Below are 23,667 nucleotides of genomic sequence, written 5' to 3'. Positions count from 1 at the left end.
AAAGACGGATTTACAGCTACAGAATAAAAATAAAAAAAGGAAATTGGAGGCAACAGCCGTTCCAAACTGGCCATCTAAATATCTATTTAGAATAATCGGCCCCAGGTGAAATACATAGTGACAATGCTGCATACTCTCGTCACTACACAAAAGGAGACACCCCGGCGATCTTAACAATTTCACAGACCCATATTGTCCTAGTTAAAGCGAGAAATTGTTTATCCCCTTAGCAACCGAATCATTGCTATACACACACATGTAGCATAATTACTGCTCACCTCAATGTGAAATTATAAGGGCCAATTAAACATCATAATGACTGCTCTAAAAGCCCCATGTGTGGCCAGAGTGCCTGGAGTGAAAGCAAGCGGATATAAAGTAAGTAATGATATCTGCGAGGTAAAGTATAACTAAGTCCCCGTGTACACAAATCTCACTTAGCAGTAGTTTATGCCAACGGAACCCAAGTGTAGAATCAGCTTGGAATGAGGGGGTTCCGCAGAGGCATGAGGCAAGAAGTATCTCACTCGCTGTATATTCAGATTTAATTCTATCAAGCGGGAAGAGCACCATGTACAGCACAGTACAATATATTTGTAGAGCGCACAGCTACCTCCGAAGAGGCGTCCCAGCGCTAGCCGAAAGAGCACCTTAAAAGGACTAAACTATCAGAAAACCTAGAAGTCAACAGTGCAGGAGCCAATGAGAAATGTTTTAAGGCTCTTTCTGAAAACGGCTTCGGTAGGGCTTCTTTTCAGACCCAGCAGAAGAGCATTCCACAATTTCGAGGACAAAAAAACTAAAACAAATGATCAACCCCTTCTTCTGACCTTCTGAATGCATAGTATTAGGAAAATTTCAGATGGCTAGATCTCCACAATCTAGCCTGAGGGTAGATCTTGAAATGGTGCCTGAGGTAACCAGGACCAGTTTGAGAGTAGGCCCTAAATGAAAAAACGGGTGCCTTGAACTGTATCCTTTTTATATCTGGGAGCCAGTGAAGATGACGTAGATAACCCACAACTGCCAGCCATGGGGGGGGGGGATCCTAAGAACTAGCCGGGCAGCGGCGTTCTGAATGTTTTACAGGTGATGGGACAAATAAGCCGGCAGTCCCAGATACAGACTATTAGAATAGTCAGGTCTGGAAGTAATCAGGGCATTGATTATTGTTTGGCAGAACTCCAAAGGGATAAGATGCAACATCTTTCTTAATGACCTAAGGGTAAGAAAGCAGGTAGAGGACATGACCTTGTTTTTGGGGCTCAAAGGTCAAGCTAGAATCAAATTTTACACCCAAATTTCTTTTACTGAAGCGGGAGAGGGAGGGACACCCATTTGAGATGGCCACCAAAGGCAGGGATCAGGAAAATATTTGGTGCCCTAAAAAAAGGATCTCTTTCTTCTCTGAGTTAAGTTTAAGACAGCTTGAGTTCACTCAGTTTACAACTGCTTTGAGGCATAATTTAAAGGAAAGCAGAGTTGAAGGGGTGGTGTCTGGAAATGCCAAGAGAAGCTGGGTGTCATCTGTGTATGACATTATCTAACTTCCCAAGACTCAACCTTACGCGCTTATCTCCAGTCATGCTGTTTGGTCTAACTACTAGAATGTCAACCAGGAATGTCAATCGCCATGCTGGGAGGAAGTCCAAGGATAAACGTCCAGGTAAAATGAGATTTTCTCTTCCAGTTCCAGTTGTCTTACTTTGGGCTTTCAGTAACTAAAGGCGAAAGAATACTCAGCAAAGTGATGCCTGTAGCCTCAGGAGGGTTGTAACGACTTGCCTCCTGTTGTCTGTATGCGGAGTCTGAAAGATCTGCCCTGCACCAGTAGACTGATGGGGATATGAGGAGTCAATATATACCCCACAACAATGGTGGTCTCCGCCCTCCCACTGTGGTTCTTAGTGAGAATAGCTCAGGGAGGGATGCTTTAAACTGATCGGCACTGGAGTTATTTTTGAAGGTATTACTCATTTTCATTTTCATTGTCATTGGGTTTCCTGCCTGTACCCACAACCCTGAATACATATAGTAGCATTTGATAATGCCCTTTGATTTCTGAGGTTATTTACTCCATTTAAATTCATTTGTTAAGCTTGAGAACGCATTTTTCCTTCTATGTGAATAAGACAAATTATGAATTACCCTGTACAGTGAGGATATTGTGCCTCACAACTAGAGTTGAGCTGTTTCCACTTGTTTGAAGGGGAGAGGTGAACTCTACACACTAATTGCCCAGATGCTCAATGCGAAAACATCACAAGGGCACTTATTTCCACAACCGAGGCCTGCAGACAGCACCTGAATTATGAGCCTGCTCTCTTGTTCTGCTGTCTTGTACCTTGTGTGTCTTGCAGTCCACTGCCTATATCTCAGATTAATGCAGCAGTTGAGCGAAAGGACAGCCGCTCGTTTGAGCCCTCTATCCCTCCTGAGAAGAACTCCTTAAAATCCCATGATTAGTTGTATTTTCTGCAGACCTTTCCCAGAAGTACATCCTTGTAGTTCAGCTTGCATGCTGGTCTCCTGGGAGCGCCGTTCATTAAGTAGCTTCAGTAGTGCTGGGTTCGAGACACATTGACTTTATAGCCCAATAATTACTTTCTAGTAAACTTTCTGGTAATTAATGACTGACCAATGACCTAGAGAAAAAAGGCTTAACATTAGTTTAGTAGAGGTTAGTTACTTAAAAAATAAGGTACCTTAAATTTAGGGTTAGTTATGTATCTGGGTAAAATTGCTGTACATATGATTAAATCAGCAAAATGAACATGTACATTTTTCACTGTCCTGGATTTGCAAACTGCACATCTTTAGTGTCCTGGAATCCTTATAGTTGATATCCTATCTTTGCAGGAAGAGTTCCGTACCGGGGTGAGATTCTACACAGAGGAGGAACCTGCACCAGCTCTTGAACATTTTGAAAGGGCCCTGGAGGAGTATTTCAAAGCGGACACAGAATGTCGAAATCTGTGCGAGGGGCCGTACGACTACGAAGGGTACAACTATCTGGAATACAATGCCGACCTCTTCCAGAGTATCACAGGTATGATGAGAAGGTGACTGACTCCAACGGATAAGTTACGAAACCCATGCTTAAGTAGATGGGGGGCATTAAGAGCCCTGCTCAGCAAGAATGAGCAGTTCCTCAATACCATTGTTCCATTTATGCCTTTCGTGATTAGTGGTGGTAAAATACAGATTGGGCAGAAAAATACCACTTGCCAGCTTTCTCCTGATATGGTACAGCTCTCATCTCACACAACATTAAATGAACTTGCATGAAATGTGTCTTAATTGCAAGTTTACCCTCTGCATTTCTACTGGAGCAGTACTGCTCATCACCAAAGGCATCTAAGCCAGTAGCAACCGGGCTCTGAGCAGAGACCATGCACCACGTGCCTGCTTCTCTGAGTGGCACATCTGACCTGGATCTTCCATATATGGAGTAGAGATTGGGCTATAGGATACTGTACTATGTTTGCTTACTACTTCTTACATTTACAACCTTTTTTTTCCAGATCATTATGTGCATGTGTTGAACTGCATGCAGAATTGTGTTTTGGAATTAGCCATGCAGCCCGGAAGGAATAAAGCAATTGAAGACTTCCTTCCGTCACAGTTTAACTATCTGCAGTTTGCCTATTACAACAGTAAGTGTTTATGGATCACCTTCTGCCTTTCTTTCTGCTCTCATATACAGCTGAGTGAAACTATAAGTGATGTGTAAGAAAATCAAAATAATTTATTCAGCATATGTGGCAATTTTCTTTTCAGTCTGCAGAAATGGTCAAAACATTGCTACGTACTCCCAGAAAGTTCTATTTTTTTGGCAAGGCTCTTCTGAGATGCACTTTAGAACTTGGCCCTTCCTACCTTTGTCTTCCATAGAAAGCAATCCTTTCTTTCCATGTCCTGGAATTCAGTTGCATCTTGTAAATTTATTTTTTGGATCTTTTCCATTTAAAATTTTCAGTCATTATACTTCAGTTTCTTTTATTTACATGTGTCTGCTTCAGGCATGTATTTCTCGATTCGTAGGTTTCTTTCACCAAGCATTGGCAAAGCTAATAGTTCTTGCCTTGTGATCCTATTCCCTATGTTAATGTTTTTGCCAATGATGTGCAGCATGGCCAGTAAACAAAATGTTTAGAAAAAAAGACTTGATGACGTTTCTGCTGTTATTTGTTGCTTCATTTTGTAGATGGGTGGATCGATTATGACATGCACACACTTGTGTCCCCATGCATTTGTGCACGTAAAGAACGACATGGGTACCACTTTTGTTTTTATTGTGACTGATCTAAGGTGGTGAATGCCACCTACATCAGTAAATAAAAAATAAATTAAAAAGTTGTAAGTGTTCAACAGCGTTTTACTTGTTGTGGAACACCGGGTACCAAATGACAGCTTGCTGGGCTCTCAAAAAAAGGCAGGTTAAAAAAAATATATTAATGCCCAAGAGAAGTCGGGGAGCAATGGAGAATCATGTGTATAATAGAATTTGAATAGGCAGGGAATAAAATAAATATGGGTGTGGGAGACGAAGTGGAAAAGCAGCACATGAGGGAGAGAGCAACCAAGAGGTGGATATTTGGGGGAAGAAGCGAGATCTAGAAAACCCTTGCATTCTAACGGTGTGCTTAGTGAAAAAGAATAAAGTAGTTCCATAAAAGTGAGTAGGGAAGTATACAAGTCAGCAAATCAAAAGGATGGTTGAGAAACTAGGCTTCAGTGTACGGACAAACACAAGAGCAAGGAAAGCCAACCAATAAGAAGCTTGTAATTGAAAGTGCTAAAGAAGCCAGCCAATGGATGCAGTAGGCAGGCAGTACATCCACAGTAAATTCTTGGTATAGCCCCAAAAAATGTATTTCTCAGCCAGACAGCTAAAAGCTGCCTCGTAGGTGAGACTTATAAATGAGAATGTACTGGCAGTTGCATGGTGGACAGAGTTACCTTTCAAGTGAAAAACAGTTGTCCTGCAGTCCTAACTCCTCTTATTACCATCATCTTTTTCAATGCTTATTTTAGCATTTTGATAAGAATTTGGTAATGAAGATAGGTTACTGTGGCGTGCAAGATGGATTCCTTCATCCAAATTATGCATGCAATCACAGTCTGAGATTTCTTTTCAGAATTACATGAATCTGTGCCACAAAGAATGTTTTTATCTAGGAAGGCTATTCTTGTTTGTTACAGTGCTAGGCCCTAGCATTTTCTGGTTGGCATATGCAAATAGATTTCAGCTTGACAAGGGTCGCAGCCTTCGCTCTCTCTCTTTTCCTCATTGGCGGTGGTACCTTTTGGTCATGTTTACATATTGCCTTTCTGCTTATGTAGACCTAAAACCATTTATATTACCATGGATTGTGCATCGCTGGCTGAAGCTTTCAGTTTTTCAAGGTTGATGACTGGTAGTATCATTCCTACAACACGTATCAACCAATTTGTTTCAGGTTCTGGTGTAGCACTTTAATTTTATAGCGGATAGAATATGGTACTCAACATTTTCATAACATTCTGTATAAAAGAATATAATAAAAAGTGAAACAAGAATCAATTATATTAACACTACCAGTATAACTGTTCACCTCTTTTGGGGTAACAGCCAAGTATTACACATGCCTGATCACCACGGTTTGTGGCACAAAATACTATTCAAGCGATACCTGCTTTAAGTACAAAAACATTGCTGTTTGTTCCTCGTCCCATTGTCATCGGGAACCATCCAACCTATGTTGCCATGAATATTCTCTATCCCTCATAGTATACAATACACTTCATACGTATATTTTACATATGTTCTGATGCTCCCCCATTATGTAGCTGAGACCATCAAAAATCTATTTCAGTTATTCAGTTTCAATTTGACATAGTGCGTGTAAAGGGATACTTTCTGCCCCTCTCTGTCTCCGACGTGGACACCTCAACTCCCCCTCAGTTTCCAGTCACACATCCTCTGAAGAGTACATTGATGGTCAAACATAGTACAGTACAGTGTTGTCTTTTGTTTCTAGACAAGCCTGGCCTCTATTCTACATTTTACCTGTTTTTAAAATATTAAAGAAGTGCGATACCATTTGCAGATCTTCAGATTAGGGTGTGGACTGATAGGGTCCAGCATTTAATGTTGCTTAAGTTACTGTTGACTCCGGTCTCTTTTGATTGATAATCCAGTAATTTGAGGTATTTGGACCTTGAAGTATAACATCTGGCTGCTGCTTCTGTGAATTATTGAATCACAGTCCTCACTACACAAATGCCTATACCAGTGCTTAATTTGAGCCGGTAGTTTCCGGTGAGGGGCACCAGCAGTTATTTTTGAGGGCCGACACTTATTTTTCTGCCTCAAGCATTTACTACGAGCAAATGACACATATGGGATAGATAGAGGAAGAGTAAAAAAGAAAAAGGGAGAAAGCAGAAAGCTGCAAGAGTGAACTGAAGGGGCCAGAAGTAGCTGTAAATGGATTAAAGAGGCCCGAGATGGCTTCAGGATTACGCTGTCTCAGTATTCTGTGTTCGCGTGTTTAAGAGAGAGCTTTTGGCACCGGCATGTTTTTATTTACGAATTAAGCACCGGTCTGTACCATAGCATAAATCATCAACCTATTTAAATAGAGACGTACAAATGCCACACAACTTTATAACCCTTAAGCTTAGTTCCGATTCTGCTTGTCTTTCCAGACATTATCCATTGTCTAGTCAAAAGTCACATCAGTTACATTTTTTGGGACATTACATTTTAGAGCTAAACCGTGCATTAGCGACTTGATAACAATCAAAAAACAATTTTTCCAGGAACATCTTTTCGCTTCAGTATCATTGTGTTCTTTCCAAATAGTATCCCAATAATACAATTTTATTTTTTATGGAGGCTGCTTTGTTGCCAAACTTTCAATTACATTTAACAGAGTTAAGAAGCAAGGATAGAAATTAGGCATTTTGAAAACTTTGTAAGATGGACAACATGGAATTGGAAAACAGGACCAAAGTATTGGAATACGTTTTGCCAACATAATGGGGAGATGTACCCTTTTTCACTGTTTTAACACAACCCAATAGTGAATATGGTGAATCCTATAAATGTAGTTTATCACTTAGACTTACCCATCTCAGCTTGTGCTCTCACCATTTGTAGTTGCTGGTTTCAACCCCCGAACCTTTTACCTGTCTCTTAGAAGCATTCCACTTCTGCCCAATGAATACCTCTGCCATTCCCTCAGTCTCTTGACTATTACATGGACATTCACATGCTGATGCCGCACCACAAACGTTCACATTATTTCCTTAGGTGAATAAACAAATGTCAACCTTTATTGCAATAGGTAGTCATCCATTTGCAAGAACATATCTGGAGTTGCACATTATTTTGTTTCTTTCGTTTAAGAACACTGTGAGCATTATAATTTGCATTAAATTGTTACTTTTTACAAACAATTAGACATGTTTTTGCACTGGAACCACTGTCACGTTGAGCCAACACCTCGCAGCATTTTCTTACAGTGCTTTCTCAAGTAATAAGGGCTTTGTGCTAATGAATCATGTATGCATGCTTAAACCATCTATGCATATAAAAAGAAATCTTACTTTAGTGGCAGACAATCCTTTAACAGATAGGTACTGTAAACTAGCAGCCAAAGGGGTTTTCCTTCAAGGGATTGGGACTAGTATGTCAGACAAATTAAACATGAACAGGTGTTGCCCTTAACCCCAAACTATGCGTCCTGGGCGAAAGGAATCCCACCCCTGCCCATGTATGTATAGCCGTTATCTTTTGCAAATCTACTGCAGTGGCTCCTGTGATTTCTAACCTCTCCTCATTCATGCAGGTGAGATAATGGCTCATGAAGAAGGCTTTTAATTCTTCCCAAGCCTTTTCCGTGAAGACAAGGTTGTTAATAACCTCACAATGCTCCTCAGTTACCTACAGCAAAAAAATCCATCAAACACATTTACTAATAGGACAGTCTAATTACATTTCCTCCTCTTCTGCTTTTTTCTTCCCAGGCACCACTAAAATTTATTGAAATTGCAGCATTGATTTTATAATTGTTTAATTGAATTCTAAGATTAAAATTGATGCCAAGATTAAATCGATCCTTAAGCAGAATGCATGCAAATTCAAATATGACTAGAAAGCATTTGTTTACCTAAGTACCACCATCAAGTTGCACTGTAGTTTTAAATGAGCTGTTTCACCACCATGCAAACCTGCATTTATGTTGGTCCAGCAATTGCGCAAGCTACCTGAAGATGTACCGTAATTTACAGTTATGACCCGGTGCTAGTAATTTATCTCATTTCATAAGTTCACACAATAGATTTTGAAACATTGTCTACAAAGTGTTCATAGACTGCACAAAGAATGCAATTTTTATTTCCATTAGTTATCCTCTCGGTTGTACTTTTTCTATCTGGATCCTCCATTTCCCTGATCACCCACAACTGGAGATTTGTAATAGAAATGACTGCTCCTCTGGTAAACTCGGACTTTAATTTGGTAGTTGGCCGGCACCAGACTTGTCTGTTCCTGAGTGGATGTAAATTCCAAATATGGCGTTGTCCTTGTTATGGACACAGAGATTTTATGATAATTGCACCATCTTTATGGATTCATATGTTTTTGATAAATATTTATAATTCCTGAATCGTTTGAAAGAATCCTCTCAATATTTTTATTATTCCTATTAATTAAGGGTGATTAGATGTCAGATTTTTCAGTTTTGGCTATATCAATCAAGTGAGTGCTCTGTTTAGGATGCATGGAATATTGAGAATTTCCTAGTTATTGTGAAGGGAAGTTTAAATCCTATTAAGGAAACAGAGGTGAGGATTATGCTTTTCTTTCTTCCGTTATTTTAGCTCAGCTACAGAAACAAATGACCACTACTAGGTAATCGTCTACAGCTCCCATGAGCCTAAGCAAAGACAAATTCCACCAGTCATATGTCTCTGAGCCCCCGTAAGAACATCCTCAAGGAACTGCACTTCCTCTTTCTTTGTGTGAAGCAGTCCATTGTGACATTTTCCTCTTGCTAATGTTGTTTCTGCTCCTCTCCTATCAAATAAAGGCTGAATCAGAAGTACATCCCATAACCTACCAAAATTCTTTAATGTACGTTGTACAGCCGTGAACTAAATTAAGGATATTCACATAACTACCAATTATGAAATAATCATTAATATGGTAATACGTATGCCAAACATAATCCAATCTTCAATCTCTAAGGGTGAGAGGGACAAACTATGTCTCCATCTGGGTGGGATAATCCTCATCTCTGTTTCTTCAATGGGATCAAAACTTTCCTTCGCAATAGCTAGGAAAATGTTCATTCTGTGTCAGAACCAGAGGCTTTGATTATGTGTGTTTAAAGCCTACTCACCACCACTGAAGCCATGCTCATGAATGGCTTGAAACAGAACTTTTTAAATATGGAGTTCACCAACCCAATCGGCTGCATTCAGAATGTCCTCCAGATGTCTACCTACAACAGAAAGTCTTAGATGCCATTGCCCCCTAGCTAAATGTGCACCATTAAGGCAGAGAGCTATGCCAACTTCCTCTACTGCCCACTGGACCCACCGGTCTATTGCGGGGGAGGAGACATGATTAAAGACTTCTTTAAATAAATGAGTAACTGTCTAGCATTTCCTCTGTCATTATTTCATATGTTCTGATACATCTAACTGAAGGAAAAAAGGAATTTTTGTACACTTTGTCCATTTAACTCAGACGTAGCAAATAATGATGACCAACACACAAGTCTGATTCCGTTCTATATTATTATTCATATAGCGAGAATTATGGAAAAATAAACTCAGACATTTTTAGGCGTGACGTAAGAAGTGAAGTGACCATGAAGAGTGGAGTGATCAAGTGACTTTAAATAGCACAATAACGCCACCAGAAAACAATTGAATTGATATGATGCCCCTCTAGATTCTTAAACCTTTGTTCAACACCAGCCGTTATAACAATCGTTGACCCTGAATACTTTATTCCGGATAGAGTAAATGCAGGGCAAAACAATATGACAATATGTATTGTCAATGTTTTGACCCATTATTATTGTGTTTTCACTACTGTTTCGAAAGGGTCTTCACCAGGACAAGAAACACAAACTGTCTGTGTGAGGGAAGATATTATGAGTTGTTGATGAAATACTGATCCTGAATATACATTAAGGTGTCATGAATAACTAAAGGCTCACCTTGAGTCAGACGAACCTTGACACGCCTTGATAACCCAGTCCAAGTTAAGGTCACAATGAATGTGCCTGATTCTGTAAAACAGCCCCTCCCAGCTGGAATGAGGTAAAAAAGAGCTGGATCAAGTCGCATACACAGACAAAAGCTAAAAGTGGAATTAATCACAGGATCGATTGGCATTCTTTCAGGTAGGGCCCTTTTCCCAAGATATAATAGCGCTCTTCCCTGATCTTTCCAAAAAGGTAGAAAACATTACCTTAAGTGAAGCACTTTACCAGGGTCCCAGAATGTATACTGTGCATACAGAATAGAACCTCCGGCTAATGCAGGCAGATCCAAATTATTCAAAGAGCCGCTCTGTGTGTGCTTTAAAAGAGAGCCTGTGAATCTGACCTTGGAAGGGAGAAAATAGACAAGACTTGTTTATAGCATATCTAAGCATGTGATTTGATGGCAATAATAATTGGGCAGTGCTCAAAAACAAGAACTGGAATACATTTTCAGTGACAAAATATCCAACCCAATACATGCAATATCTTATTTACAATGTATATGAACACAGATATCAGACTCCAAGGCATTAAACAAATACGAAACCCAACAATGTTTAGATGGGTCTAATGTTGATAAAAACGTAATAAGGCTTGTGATACTTTCAAAGGGCATACCATGCACAATGATGTACATATAGTTACAATGACATTAAAGCATTAACAAATGTGCAGTAACAAACAATGTTTACATGAGTTGAATATTGATGAAATAAAGGAGTTATTGGCAACAGCTTATGACAATTATAGTTGTAAAAACTATCAAGGGTCCAGTCAAGGTACCTTAAGCATGATTTTTGAAATAGAAAGAGAAACATTGTTCAGATTAAATAAATACAATTATTTATAAACTAAGATGTACAAAACCTGACTTTGTAAAAACGAATTCTCTTAGGATGTCCATAATACATTCTTTAAAAAATCATCTGTTGCTCAGTAATGCTGTCTGTCTAGAAACATCCTCAAACTCCTTCAAGCCCTTGTTTACAGTGTCCATTCTATGGATCCATTTGCACTCTTGCACATTAAGAGTGGATGATACATCGCCGCCTCTATACATGGTGATTACCTTTTCCAGAATCCACCATTTCAACTGTGTGAAAATGGTCTACAGTGTTGTAAGATTCTCACCTTCACTTTTTGCCTTCTCTGACCTATGTAGAGTTTGCCACACGGGCACCAAATCCCGTAAACTGCGTCAATGCTATTGCAGTTGGTATAATGGTTCAAGATTTATGTGTGGTCCATATCGTTAAACTCCTTACTCTCAACTGTTAGTTCACAGGCCTTGCATTTACTAAGTAGAGTCCCACCAGTGCAGGTAAGTTTATTTGTGACCTCAGTTCAGGAACTTGTGGCATTTTAAGCAGGGAACTGATTACATAATCTCTCACATTCTGCCCTCTCTTAAAGGTATACAATGGTTTATCTTCAGTATCCACTTCATCTGCGATCAGGTTCCAGTGCCATCCAATAAACTTTCTAATATCATTGCTGCGTGTACAGAATGCCGTGACACAAATCAATGTTACTGGTCATATCTGACTTATCGAGTACGTCCAGTTGGGCCTGGGGGTGACCGCCAGTTCCATGGCGATCTCCTCTCTAGGGGCTGTTGGGCCAGTGGTTGGCCCACCAGCCTCGTAATGAGTCCCTAAGTCATATGTGAGAGACATCATGGATGTTATCAAGATGATTGAGAATCAACCTTTTGATTATTCCAGTCAATTATTGGTAACCTTGGATTTTGCCTCCCTATACAACAATGTTTTTCAGGAAAAAGCAGTAGAAGTACTATGTGCGGTTTTGAATAGGAGAGAGGGCTCTGTCTGAGTTCCCACAGAGTTCTTAGTTGACCTCTTAAGGGTAGCAATGAGAATTGTTTTTCTTTTTCATCACAATGAGTACTACTTTAAAATAAAGGGAGTAGATATGGGGGCTGGGTTGTCACCTGATGTGGCTAATCTTTACATGGCTAAATAATGCGAATACCCCTATATACTCTTATGGGAGTCCCAGAGTGTTTCCTGTAGTTCAATGAGAGATCCCAGGATTTAACCATTTGAGTGGAAGACAGTAAACTATTTAGCACCGTATAAAGCCCTGTGGCTGTGCAGGAAGCCAAGTGAAATTTAATACATTACTCAGATATACTAGCAATCACCCGAAGAAATTGCATAACAACCTATCTTATGGAGAGTTCCGTAGGATCTGTAGGAACTGTTCTTGGTGAGTAGATTTTTTTCAAGGAGACTTATCTACTACTTAAAATACTGAGGGAGAGGGGTTAACCCCTAGCACTTGAAAGTAAGGAGTTTGACCATATGGACTGCACATACACCTTGAAACATCATACCAACTGTAATAGCATTAATGTGGTTTATGGGATCAGGTGCCCCTGTGGAAAGGCAAAAAGTGAAGGTGAGAATCCTACAACGCTGTAGTAGGATACAATGTGGTGTCCAAGGGTCACCACTGGTGGAGCATGTTCACGCAACTGAACAAGGGGCAGGAAGTTTGAGATGATGGGTTCTGGAAAAAGTAATCCCCAATTATAGAGGTGGTGATATATAATCCACTATTAATCTGCAGGAGTGCAAATGGATCCATAGACTAGATATTGTAAACCAGAGCTTGGAGAAGTTTGAGGAGATTTCTAGACAGGCAGCATTACTGAGCAACAAATGGTTTTTAAAGGATATAAAATGGATTATACATGGATGTATATTTCCTTATGAGAAATTTTTTTTATAAACTGGGGTTTTGTGCATCGTTGCTTATTAATAAATGTAACTATTGAATGTGAATAGGGTTTCTCTTTCTTTTTCAAAAATCATACTTAAAATACTTTTATTGGACCCTGGACAGTTTTTTACAGCTTATAATCATTTTAAGTGATTGCCAATAACTCCTTTATTTCAGCAGTATTTAACTCATGTTTTTGCACATTTTTAATGTACCTTACCAGCATCATTGTGCATGTTATGCCCTTTGAAAGTATCACAAGTCTTTTAAAGTTTTCATCAACATTAGTCTCAGGTAAACATTGTTGTTTTTTGTATATTGTTTAATGCGTTTGAAACTGATATCTGTGTTCACATGCATTGTAAATAAGATATCACATGTAGTAGGTTGGATGTTTAGCCACTGAGGATCTATTCCAGTTCTTTTTTTTTTTTTTTAGATTTGTAATTTGTACAGTCATTGTTGCCAGGAAACCACACTCTTAGATATGCTAATTGGTATGTACAACTCTTGCGTTTTTTCTCCATTCCGAGGTCTGATTCTCATGCCTTCTTTAAAAGTATATGCGGAGCAGCTCTTTGAAAACTATGTATCTGCCTGCATTAGTCGGAGGTTCTATTCTGCAAATAGATGCTGGTAAAGTTATTTTGTTGCATCCGTGCTTCATCAAATCAAACATGAGAAGCAGAAGCTAGACTGCTATTTGCCGGTCGGCCATCTTGGTGGGAGGATTTTTGGAAGTGAAACTGACATGCACGCCAACGTAGCCAGCTTTACTCCGCTTAAGTGGTGGTCCTTGTTTGGCTTCGACTCTCGTAGTGTAATGTAGAGTAACTACGACACGGTTGTGGTACCACTACTTTAGGAAAGGATGAAGATTTTATTCCCGCCTTCTTTCCAAAGATGATTTGTCTGTTATTTAAATGAGTCTTTTTTTTTACTATTTGCTACCCCGTCTGTTTCATATATCGGACACATGGCTTCTGTCCTTTGTATACCTTCTGGGACCCTTGTGAAGTGGTACACTTAACGCATTATTTTCTACCTTTTTGGAAAGATTAGGTAAGAGTGCTATTATGTTTTGGAAAGGGCCCTATTGGTGAGAATGCCATTTGATCCTGTTATGTATTCCACTTTTAGCTTTTTTCTGTGTAGGCTACTTGATCCAGTCCTTTTTTTTTTTAGCTTATTCCGACTCAGATGGGCTGTTTTACAGAATTAGGCACATTTGTTGTGACCTTAATATAGACTGGATTTTCAAGGGGTGTCAAGGTTCGTCTGACCCCAGGTAAGCCTTTAGTTATTTGTGCAACCTTAATGTATATATTTATGATCAGTATTTTACCAGCACACATGGTTGTAAATCATAATATCTTCCATCACACTGGCTGTTTGTGTATTTTGTCCTAATGAAGACCCTTTCGGTGCAGAAGAGAAAACACAAGAATAACGGGTCGAAACGTTGACAATATATATTGTTTTGCCTTGCATTTACTCTGACCCCGGAGTAAAATATTCAAGGCCGACCATTGTTATAACAGAAGGTGTTGGACAGAGGTTTAAGAATCTAGAGGGGCATCATATCAATTCAAATGTTTTATGGTGATTTTATTGTGCTATTTAAAGTCTCTCGATCGCTTTGCATGGTCACTTCACTTCCAAAAAATGTCTTTCTGAGATTCTCTTTCTGTAACCCTCTCTATACGGATAATATTATTCGAAGGAAATCTGTCTCTTGTGTGTTAGTAATCATTGATTGATATGTCTGAGTTGTATAGACGAAGTGTACAATAATTCCTTTTTTCCGACAAAACCCATTGTAGATTCATAGTATACAGTACCCATGTTCGGAGGGATGTAGGGTTACCCCATTATATTTAATGGCTTGTTAGAAATGGGCTCTCTAGTTAGCAGTTGGTTTGCACCCTTTCCAAGTCGGAACCCTCACTCTCGTCAGGAAAAGAGAGATACCTAGCTCAGATAACCCCTGCTCACCCCCTTGGTAGCTTGGCACAAGCGGCAAGGCGTGTCTCAGAAGCAATGTGTGACACTTTTACACATAACACAGAGTAAAACAGTGAAAACACAGCAAAAGGACACCACACCCGTTTTAGAAAAATAGCCAATATTTATCTGTGTAAAACCAGAACAAAATGAGAAAAATAATAAAGATATGAAATTTGCAAAAATTAACTTAAAAGTAAAGTTCCTTGAAGTGATAGCTCCGCCTGGGACTATCAAAGCGTCTTGAACAACAAAGCCAACAGTTCAGGCTGGCTGTGGCGTGGTGGGCCAGCTACTATGTTGGGAAGACCCACAAACAGTACATTGGAAATGTAAGGCATTGTGATCCTTGCGATGAGATCTAGTGTGCGGTATCGCAGGCGTCGATTCCGGAGGTCGGTCTGGGGATCGTTGGGCCCTTGAATTCACACGCGTTGCAGATTGAACTCTGGGCTGATGATGAAGTCAGGAGTGCTGGCATCAGGGCTGCTGTGTGAAGTGGGTCGATGCGACGTGCAGTGCCCACAGGTCACAGTGCAGGCAGCAGCTCTATGATGGCGTCTTGCGGCATTGGTGAGACCAGGGCTGTGGTGTAAAGCAGGGCAGTGGGACGTGCAGTGTCTCTAGGTCACGGTGCAGGCAGCGTCGTTAGTGAAGCGTTGTCCCTGGTAGGCCCAAGGTAGCAGTGCAGCGCGGGGCAGGCTCCGTGCTGTGCCCACGGGTCGCGGTGCAGACAGAGGCATCTGTTGATGACACTGGTGCGGTGGACCGGGTCTGCGGTGCAGGACAGAACGGTGCGTCTTGTGCCTTACGAGCAGTTTCCTCAAGCCACGGTGCAGGCAGTGGTGTCGGTGTCAGTGTGGAGTGACGTCTTCGGGGATGCCAGGGCTGCATTGTGAGCAAGACGATGTGGAGTGCCGGGCCCACAGGTGACGGTGCAAGCAGCGGCACAGTGACGGCTTCAGGTAGTGGCTGCGGTGAGACCAGGGTTGTGGTGCAACGTGGGCCACGACTCCCTGTGGTGTTGTCAGGTCAAAGTGCAGGCAGAGGTGTTGGTGACTGCATCGCTGTGGCTTTTCTTCGGTTGCAGCACAAAATACACAGTTCCCAGTGCTGTAGGCAGATGAAGCTGAAGACTTTGCTATCCCTGAGACTTCCAAGAGGAGGCAAGCTCTACTTCAAGCCCTTGAAACCTCACAAGCAGAATACACAACAAGGTCCAGTGTTTGTCCTCTTTAAGGCAGAAGCAGCAACTGCAGGGCAACCCAGCAAAGCACCCACAGCAAAAGGGCAGTACTCCTCCTCCAGCTCTTCAGCTCTTTTCCTTGGCAGAGTTCCTCTTAATCCCTAAGTATTCTAAAAATCTGGGGTTTGGGGTTCACTACCTATACTACTTTCTGCCTTTGAAGTAGGCAAACTTCAAAGGAAAGTCTCTGTTGTTCACAAGATCCTGCCTCCAGGGTGTCACGGTTTCGGGCGGGTCTGATCAGGACTCTGGTTGGGGCACCCCTTGAGGTCACAGAATATCCCAAAGAGGTAGTGTACTGGGGCAGACGAGCAGCTAAAGGCATACACGGGAAAGGACAGCTATGGGCAGGCACAGGAAACAGGAAAGTTAAAGCAGAGCAACCTTAGTGTGAACAAACAGGAAACTGATTACTAATAGACAAATACACTGAGGTTACCACTAAGGTTGTACACAGGGTAGGGCTCAGAACTTCCCACAGCAACAGGGAAAGTCAATACCTCTGTGCAGATTGCTCTTACAGATAGTCAACCCGCAAGCCCCATAGAAAGGAGGCAGCAGAAGTGATTCTGTCTCTGGACCCTGGAGCACAAACAAGGATTGTACTTACATACACAAGACAAGCCCTTGTGGGTCCAGCTGGAAACACAGTGGCAATTCCTGAAAAAACAGCAATAGTACAATGTCACTGTTAGGCACTGAAGACTACGTATAACACCAGACAAAGGATGGGGGCTGGAATTGCCTCCTGGAAACCAGGAGCGAACCCCAGTACAAAGGAAAACACTTATACACAGGTGAAGACTGATAGTACACTTACCAGACACAAATACCCAAGACGAAACTGAAGCAGAAGGAACAAACTAGGAGGCAGAGGCAGGAACTGCGAACAGGCTCAGATTGAAGCAAAGGCAGGAATAGGACTGGAAAACAGAGCACAAGCTCTGGCTGAACAAGCAGAAACAGGAATAGGAAACAGCAGGCTCTGGCTGGAAGAAGCAAGAACAGGACTGGAATACAGGGAGCTGGAACAAGCAGGAACTGGGCTGGGAAACAGAGCAGGTTCAGGCAGAAACAGGGCAGAGAAACAGGGAGCAGGCTCTGGCTGAAACAAACAGGAACAAGGCTAAGAGACAGGGAGCAGACTCTGGCTGGAACAAGCAGGAACAGGACAGAGAAATAGAAAGCAGGTTCAAGCTGAAACAGAACAGGAACAAGACTGGAACACCATCAGATAAAGGGTCTGGAACACAAAGGAATTGAACTCCAATGCACGACGAGGATCTTGAGGAAATGGCTGCTTCTAAGCCGTTCCAGGCTGCAGGAAACCCCAGGTGGAACCACATGACTGGGCTGCCCAGGAGAGGTCTCAGGTGTGTGTAGTTTCAGACACGCGCACGTCCTGGAGGAGAGAATCCAGTAAAAAGGAGCAACTGGACTTCTCCCATAGAAAACAATGTATACCAGAATCCAGGCTTTCCTGTCTACCAGGCTGTGCATTATGGGATTTGCAGTCCTAGGAAGTAAATGTAATTCTACAAAAGCATATCATAGCGAAAAGGGAAACCCACTGGAGTCAGAAAGGGACTCTAGATGAGTGTTCAAGGTGATTCCAAGGCTACAGACAGATGCTTTACAGCGCCCCCTAGAAATGGGACGACAGAGTTGTAACACCAGGGGGTCAGAGACTGCATTGTGTGAGGACAGGCACAGCCCTTTCAGGTGTAAGTGTCAGCTCCTCCCTCCCCACTCTGGCCCAGAAGACTTATCAGGATATGCAGGCTACACCCCAGCTCCCTTTGTGTCACTGTCTAGAGGGAGTTCACAACAGCCTAACTGTCAGTCGGATGCAGATATGGAATACACAAGCAGGCAGAGGCACAGAATAGTTTAAGCAAGAAAATGCCCACTTTCTAAAAGTGGCATGTTCAAGCTGACAATCTAGAAACCAACTTTACCAAAAGGTGTATTTTTAAATGTGGAGTTCAGAGACCCCAAGCTCCACATCTCTATCTGCTCCAAATAGGATTCTGAACTTAAAAGATATTTAAAGGCAGTCACCATGTTAACATATGAGAGGTATAGGCCTTGCAACAGTGAAAACTGAATTTGGCAGTATTTGATTGTCAGGACATGTAAAAGACATCAGTACATGTCCTTCCTTTAACATGCACTGCACCCTGCCCAGGGGGCTACCTAGGACCTAACGTAGGGGTGCCTTACATGTACAGCTTGCCAGGTCGAATTGGCAGTTTAAAACTGCACACACAGACACTGCAGTGGCAGTTGTGAGATATGTTTACAGGGCTACTCATGTGGGTGGCACAATCAGTGTTGCAGGCCCACTAGTAGTAGTTGATATACAGGCCCTGGGCACCTCTGGTGTGCTTTACTAGGGATTTACCAGTAAATCAAATATGCCAACCATGAATAAACCAATCACCAGTACAATTTACATAGAGAGCACTGATCATCAGTGGTAAGGTGCGCAGAGACAATAAATCAGCAAAAACAGAACAGAAAAAATAGGAGGAAGAAGGCAAAAAGTTTGGGGATAACCCCTGCAAAAAAGTTAATTTCCAACACAACCCCTTCCAGCGTAAAGCCAGGGTAGGACAATCAATACCTTGCTGGAATTCCCTGCTTAGGGCGATAGAAACTTTATAATGGCCTACTACTGCAGGGGCTCTTTCCAGTTCTACGCATCTCTGAACCCAGGTGTATCCCTCAGTCAACACTCACCGGGCCCACTGAACTAACCCGGGGGGAACAGGGGATGGGGGTGGATCCCTTCCCCTCATCTGAGGACTCCATCTTTGCAGCACCTAACCTTACCTTGGTCACAGATGCATCCCAGTAGGTAGACGGTACCACCATGGCCAACAGTGTGATGTAGCCCCCTCCCCCCCCCCCCCCATGGTCTGACCTCAGTTCCCCTCCCAGGGAAAACTCTGACCACAAGGATAACAGCCAACAGAGGCCACTGACAGCTGTCTGTGTCAAGAGCCAGGCCCAGTGCCATCCTAGGGTCTCTAACCTCTGTGGTTTTGAAAAGTGGGGGGCAGTAGCACCAGGTGACATGCACCTTTTTGCCACTTCACCTCCCACCAGTTCAGGGGTAGTATCCTGTGACTGGCTACTCACCTTAGGGTCTGTATCCTCAGGCTGAGCAGGGGATCTCTCTCCTCCTGTCCCTCTTGCTGGGGTCTGCCTTGGAGTGGTACCCCCAGACAACTGAACTGTGAGGGTGCTTCTGGAGGCAGCCCGTCCCAGTTCCCCTGACACCTGGGGCAACTAATCTTGGGACTAACTGTGACTCTTCTCTGAGTCACCCCCAAACCCCACTATAGGGATACCAGGGCCATAGGGCGGAAGAAGTCCTGCCCATGGGCTGGTGTCACTCTACACACCTGGCCGGTGTACTGCTTTGGGTTGACAAACCTCTCCACCATCATGGTATGGCTAGCCCCACTGTCCCTCAGATCAGTGACTGGAACTCCATTCACTTTCACCAGGTGGAATTGACGAATCCCACCCTCAGGGATCACCAAGTCACCCTCTGAGTCCACTTCCCAACTAAGGGATATCATGGCATGGTGTGTGTCCTGCCCCTGTGGGTTAACTCCCCCCTAAGGCCACATTGGACACCCCTGTAGAGGGGCCACCAGTGGGGGTTTTCCTAGGACAGAGAGAGTCCCCTTGCTTGTGTCCTAACTGTGAACACTCAAAGCACTGGGGTTGAAAATGGGGTGCCCTGGTCCACCGCCCACCAGAACCTTCCTGTCAGAAGGGACATGGGACCCTTTTTCGCCCCCCTTATCCAGGACCTGTCTGTGTTTCCCTTGACCTCCCCCTCCTCCTTCTGTTGGGGACCCTGCCCACCCTTCACATATACGTGACCACATGAGGTTCAGACCAAGGCTTCCTTACCTGGCTCGACAAAGGCTTTGCGTGTCATTGTTAATGCTTGTTATCCATATTGGTCCATTTACGACCTCAACCCACTGCTTAATTTGAGCTTGTGGTCGGTACCAGTACTCCATTTTGGTCACTAAGGTTTATTTTACGTCATCAGACTTTCAACCAGTCTTTTTTAAAAAAACAATTTAAGCACCACTCTGATCCATTTTACCTTTGTTTCATGCCTAACTAGATACAAGTGGAGTTTATGGCATGTACAGTCATGGGCTCAAGTTAATATTATTTACTATTCAATGTTGTGTGCTTCTTGTTGAGAACTTGTTGCGGAAGGAGAAGTTTGTTAATTGTGTATTTCATTACAGCCTCTGCTTTCCTCAGTTGCATTTTCCGAGTGTGAGGATAGAGCTGCGTCTTGCTTCCGCAGCTGTCTGATAATTATTCCTGCGTGAAAGTGCCTACCTGCATCTGAGTACCAACTAAAGAAATTCAAATTAATTATGTGTTAAAGGCCCTTCATCCCTGGCACCTTACGTTTGTATTGCATTTGTACCACTGGCATGTCCATTTGCCTGTCTTTGCTTAATCTTATTTCAAGATTAGCTAATTCCGAAGGCATTTGAGAAAGGTCTCTTTGATCTTTATCACATAATGAAACTGTTTCAATAGCCTCTGATCTTGATGAAGACCACTCTGCCCCCTCGATGTTGCAAACAGCCTGATTTAGAGTTTGGCGGAGAAGGTACTCCATTGCCACAGTGTATCCTGCCTGCCAAACTCTTGATCCGCGTGACTCCTTTAGAGGTTGGCAGTCCTTAAGTATTCCGTAGATGGACCCCCTGTTGGCTCCATTGACAGATCAATTCCTCCCGCCAACCTAACGGAGTTGGGGCCGCTGGATGAAGGATATTACACCTATTTAAGATAAGCTGTGTGATGCCTTTTTACTATGTCCATTACCACCAGGAAAAACATAGCATTGAGGGACATGAAAAAATCAATAATGACCGCCCATTTCTGGAAGAAATTTTCTAGGGTGATGGAAGTTGCTTTCAGTGTACATAGATGACTGGAGGGCCACTGGTCATCTCCAAATAAAGTGCGTGGTGTGCCCTGGAAATATTGGAGGTAATGTTCTCCACCATCCTGGCGGACACTACTCTGTCCTCCAAACTTTGTCAGACCCAAGTCTATACATTTCTTTAGACATTTCACAACTATTGCTGTGTTTACTTTATCACTTTAATTCTTGCTAACAATTGCTGTGAGCCTTAAATTTATTTTGGACTTTTGGTCCTCTGACTGGCTTATTTTTATGCTGTCTACTTGTTCCTCCTCTTAGGGCAGTCTTTCAATTCAACATCTAATCAATTTGTTTTTTGTGTTTTTCTGTTATACTGTTTCTTACCTGTTGCAATAAACCTCTATAATAAACCTCTATACATTATGGATGAACTCCACAGCTGTTCACAGTATGGGTCTGCTGGTTCTGCCCTGCCAACATTCTCTACCTTTCCCCATTCTAAACATAATGCCTTGGTTGTTTTTCCAAAAGGTTTAATATTTCAGTTGGCAAGTAAAACATTGCATTTTTCCAATATTTTCTGGCAGAAACTTGCTTTTTTAAGGAACAAAATAACATTTGTATTCATTTTTTTATTTTTTCAGCTGAGAATTACACGAAGGCTATTGAATGTGCCAAAACATTTCTTCTGTTCTTTCCTAATGATGAAGTAATGAATCAGAATTTAGCATATTATGCTGCTGTTTTAGGAGAGGACCATGCCAAGCTCATCGGTCCAAGAGAGGTGAGTATTTAAATCAGTCAGAATCATTTTGGTTTTGCCCCTCATTGGGAATCAAATGTGTGCCATGAATTCAATTTGAACCGAAATGTTGGCATTTATATTTTTACATTATTAATTTTGTACTCCTGTGTAGCTCCAGTATGCTACCTTAAGTGCTCCAATAGAACTCAATTCAGACTTCTCTTTCCGGGTTGCCCTGATTGTAATCCGGATGCAACATTGGTATTCCATTGGCACGCCGTCATTGAACTCTGCGGCCCACGTAGAGCTGAAGTACCACTCTTTACCTAAAACTGTTCTTCATCGCTTCCCATTTTAGTATTGTTGTTACTGTCTTCCTAATGATGCATAATTCAAACCCTTCGACTCTCAACTGAGGAATACACATAGGCAACAGTAGACTTCATTTTTAATGTGCTCAGCTGTTGAAAACGTGCTGCACTTCTGTACACTAAAATGCATTATTTAACATCCTTGTCAATGGTCCAACATTTATACCTTGAGAAAAGTCAACTCATCGGGCCAAATCCAGTTGAAAGTTTTGAAGATAGTGTGCTCCATGTTTGAAGGAAAGTTTCTTCAGCTGGTGAGGGTTTAAATTATGTAACGGTTGTAGTTGGAGCTTGCACTACGGAGAACTTACCCAGTTACAAAAGTGGATGGAATCCCACCTCTTTTAGATTCTTCTCAGGTTGTTGTCCTTCCCCAGGCAAATGGGTCCTCTTTGTATTTGGGTTTGATGCCCTATAAATATTAGTGACTTGACTCTTCTGCATATTTGTGAGTTTTGTCCTTACGGTCTTATTGATGGATGGTATTTATAGTTCAAGTTGTGCTGTCTGCAAGTATATGAGGCATTTACTCTTAGCATGCACAGACGTAACTATAACCAGCGCCAGACACAGCCTTTGGCCGGGATAGGCCACAGGGCCTTGCCTATGGCCAGACCCAGAGGCCAACCCTCCTGCATGCCCCCAAACCCAACCTGCGCACGGCCAAAAGCCGTGCGCAGCATGAGGTTGAATGCAGCAGGTGTTTTTTTTCACCTTCAATTTCTCTCTGGGACCGCGGATCCACCAGGGGATCCACTTATCCACCCATGGATCCGCGAATCAGATGGAAAAAAAAAAATAATTGGGCTATTTTTTACCCACAGGGGGTCCCTCTATGTGTCCTATGGAGTTAGGATACAAATATCCTGACCACTTATGTGTTTTTGCACTCTTCTTTTCCCACCCCAAGCCGATGCATCAAACAAAATGGCAGATGCAACTTTTTTGTCAGGTTGTGGCCAGCCAATCAGGGCCTTGCTTTTCCCCTGGATCCGTGACTCCAGATCCGTGTCCCTATATTACTATATTTTTTGGCCTTAAATTACTCCAAAACTACTGAGCGGATTTACACCAAACCACATAAAGCGTAATCTACGGAACAAGATCTAGCTTCCTGCCAAATTTGGTGTAATTCCGTTCAGCATTTTAGGCTGTAGGTGTGTCTTAAGAACCTAAGGAAAAATGAATGAGGAAAACACATTTTGGGACCCCTCCTCCCCTTTTTTTCCTCATCCTCCACATGACGGATCACCCTGAAACTTTCAAGACAGCAGCTGAACTGACTAAAGTATACGTTTTGAAAATGTCATGAAGTTTTGTCAAGCCAAGCCAAAATTATAGGCACT

General features: G+C 42.2%; 1 protein-coding gene across 1 annotated transcript in view; it reads left to right on the top strand.

Annotated features, from left to right (window-relative positions):
* The window catches only part of P3H1 (prolyl 3-hydroxylase 1), a 179,035-nt gene that overhangs the window by 56,973 nt on the left and 98,395 nt on the right, over nt 1-23,667 (top strand). The window contains exons 3-5 of the mRNA XM_069240258.1: nt 2,860-3,049; nt 3,525-3,656; nt 21,850-21,989. Coding sequence (XP_069096359.1) covers nt 2,860-3,049; nt 3,525-3,656; nt 21,850-21,989 — 462 coding nt within the window. The remainder of the gene's footprint in view (nt 1-2,859; nt 3,050-3,524; nt 3,657-21,849; nt 21,990-23,667) is intronic.

This window comes from Pleurodeles waltl, chromosome 6 (assembly GCF_031143425.1).
Source record: "Pleurodeles waltl isolate 20211129_DDA chromosome 6, aPleWal1.hap1.20221129, whole genome shotgun sequence".
Taxonomy (NCBI): Eukaryota; Metazoa; Chordata; class Amphibia; order Caudata; family Salamandridae; genus Pleurodeles; species Pleurodeles waltl.
This window is presented reverse-complemented; position numbering and strand designations above follow the sequence as displayed.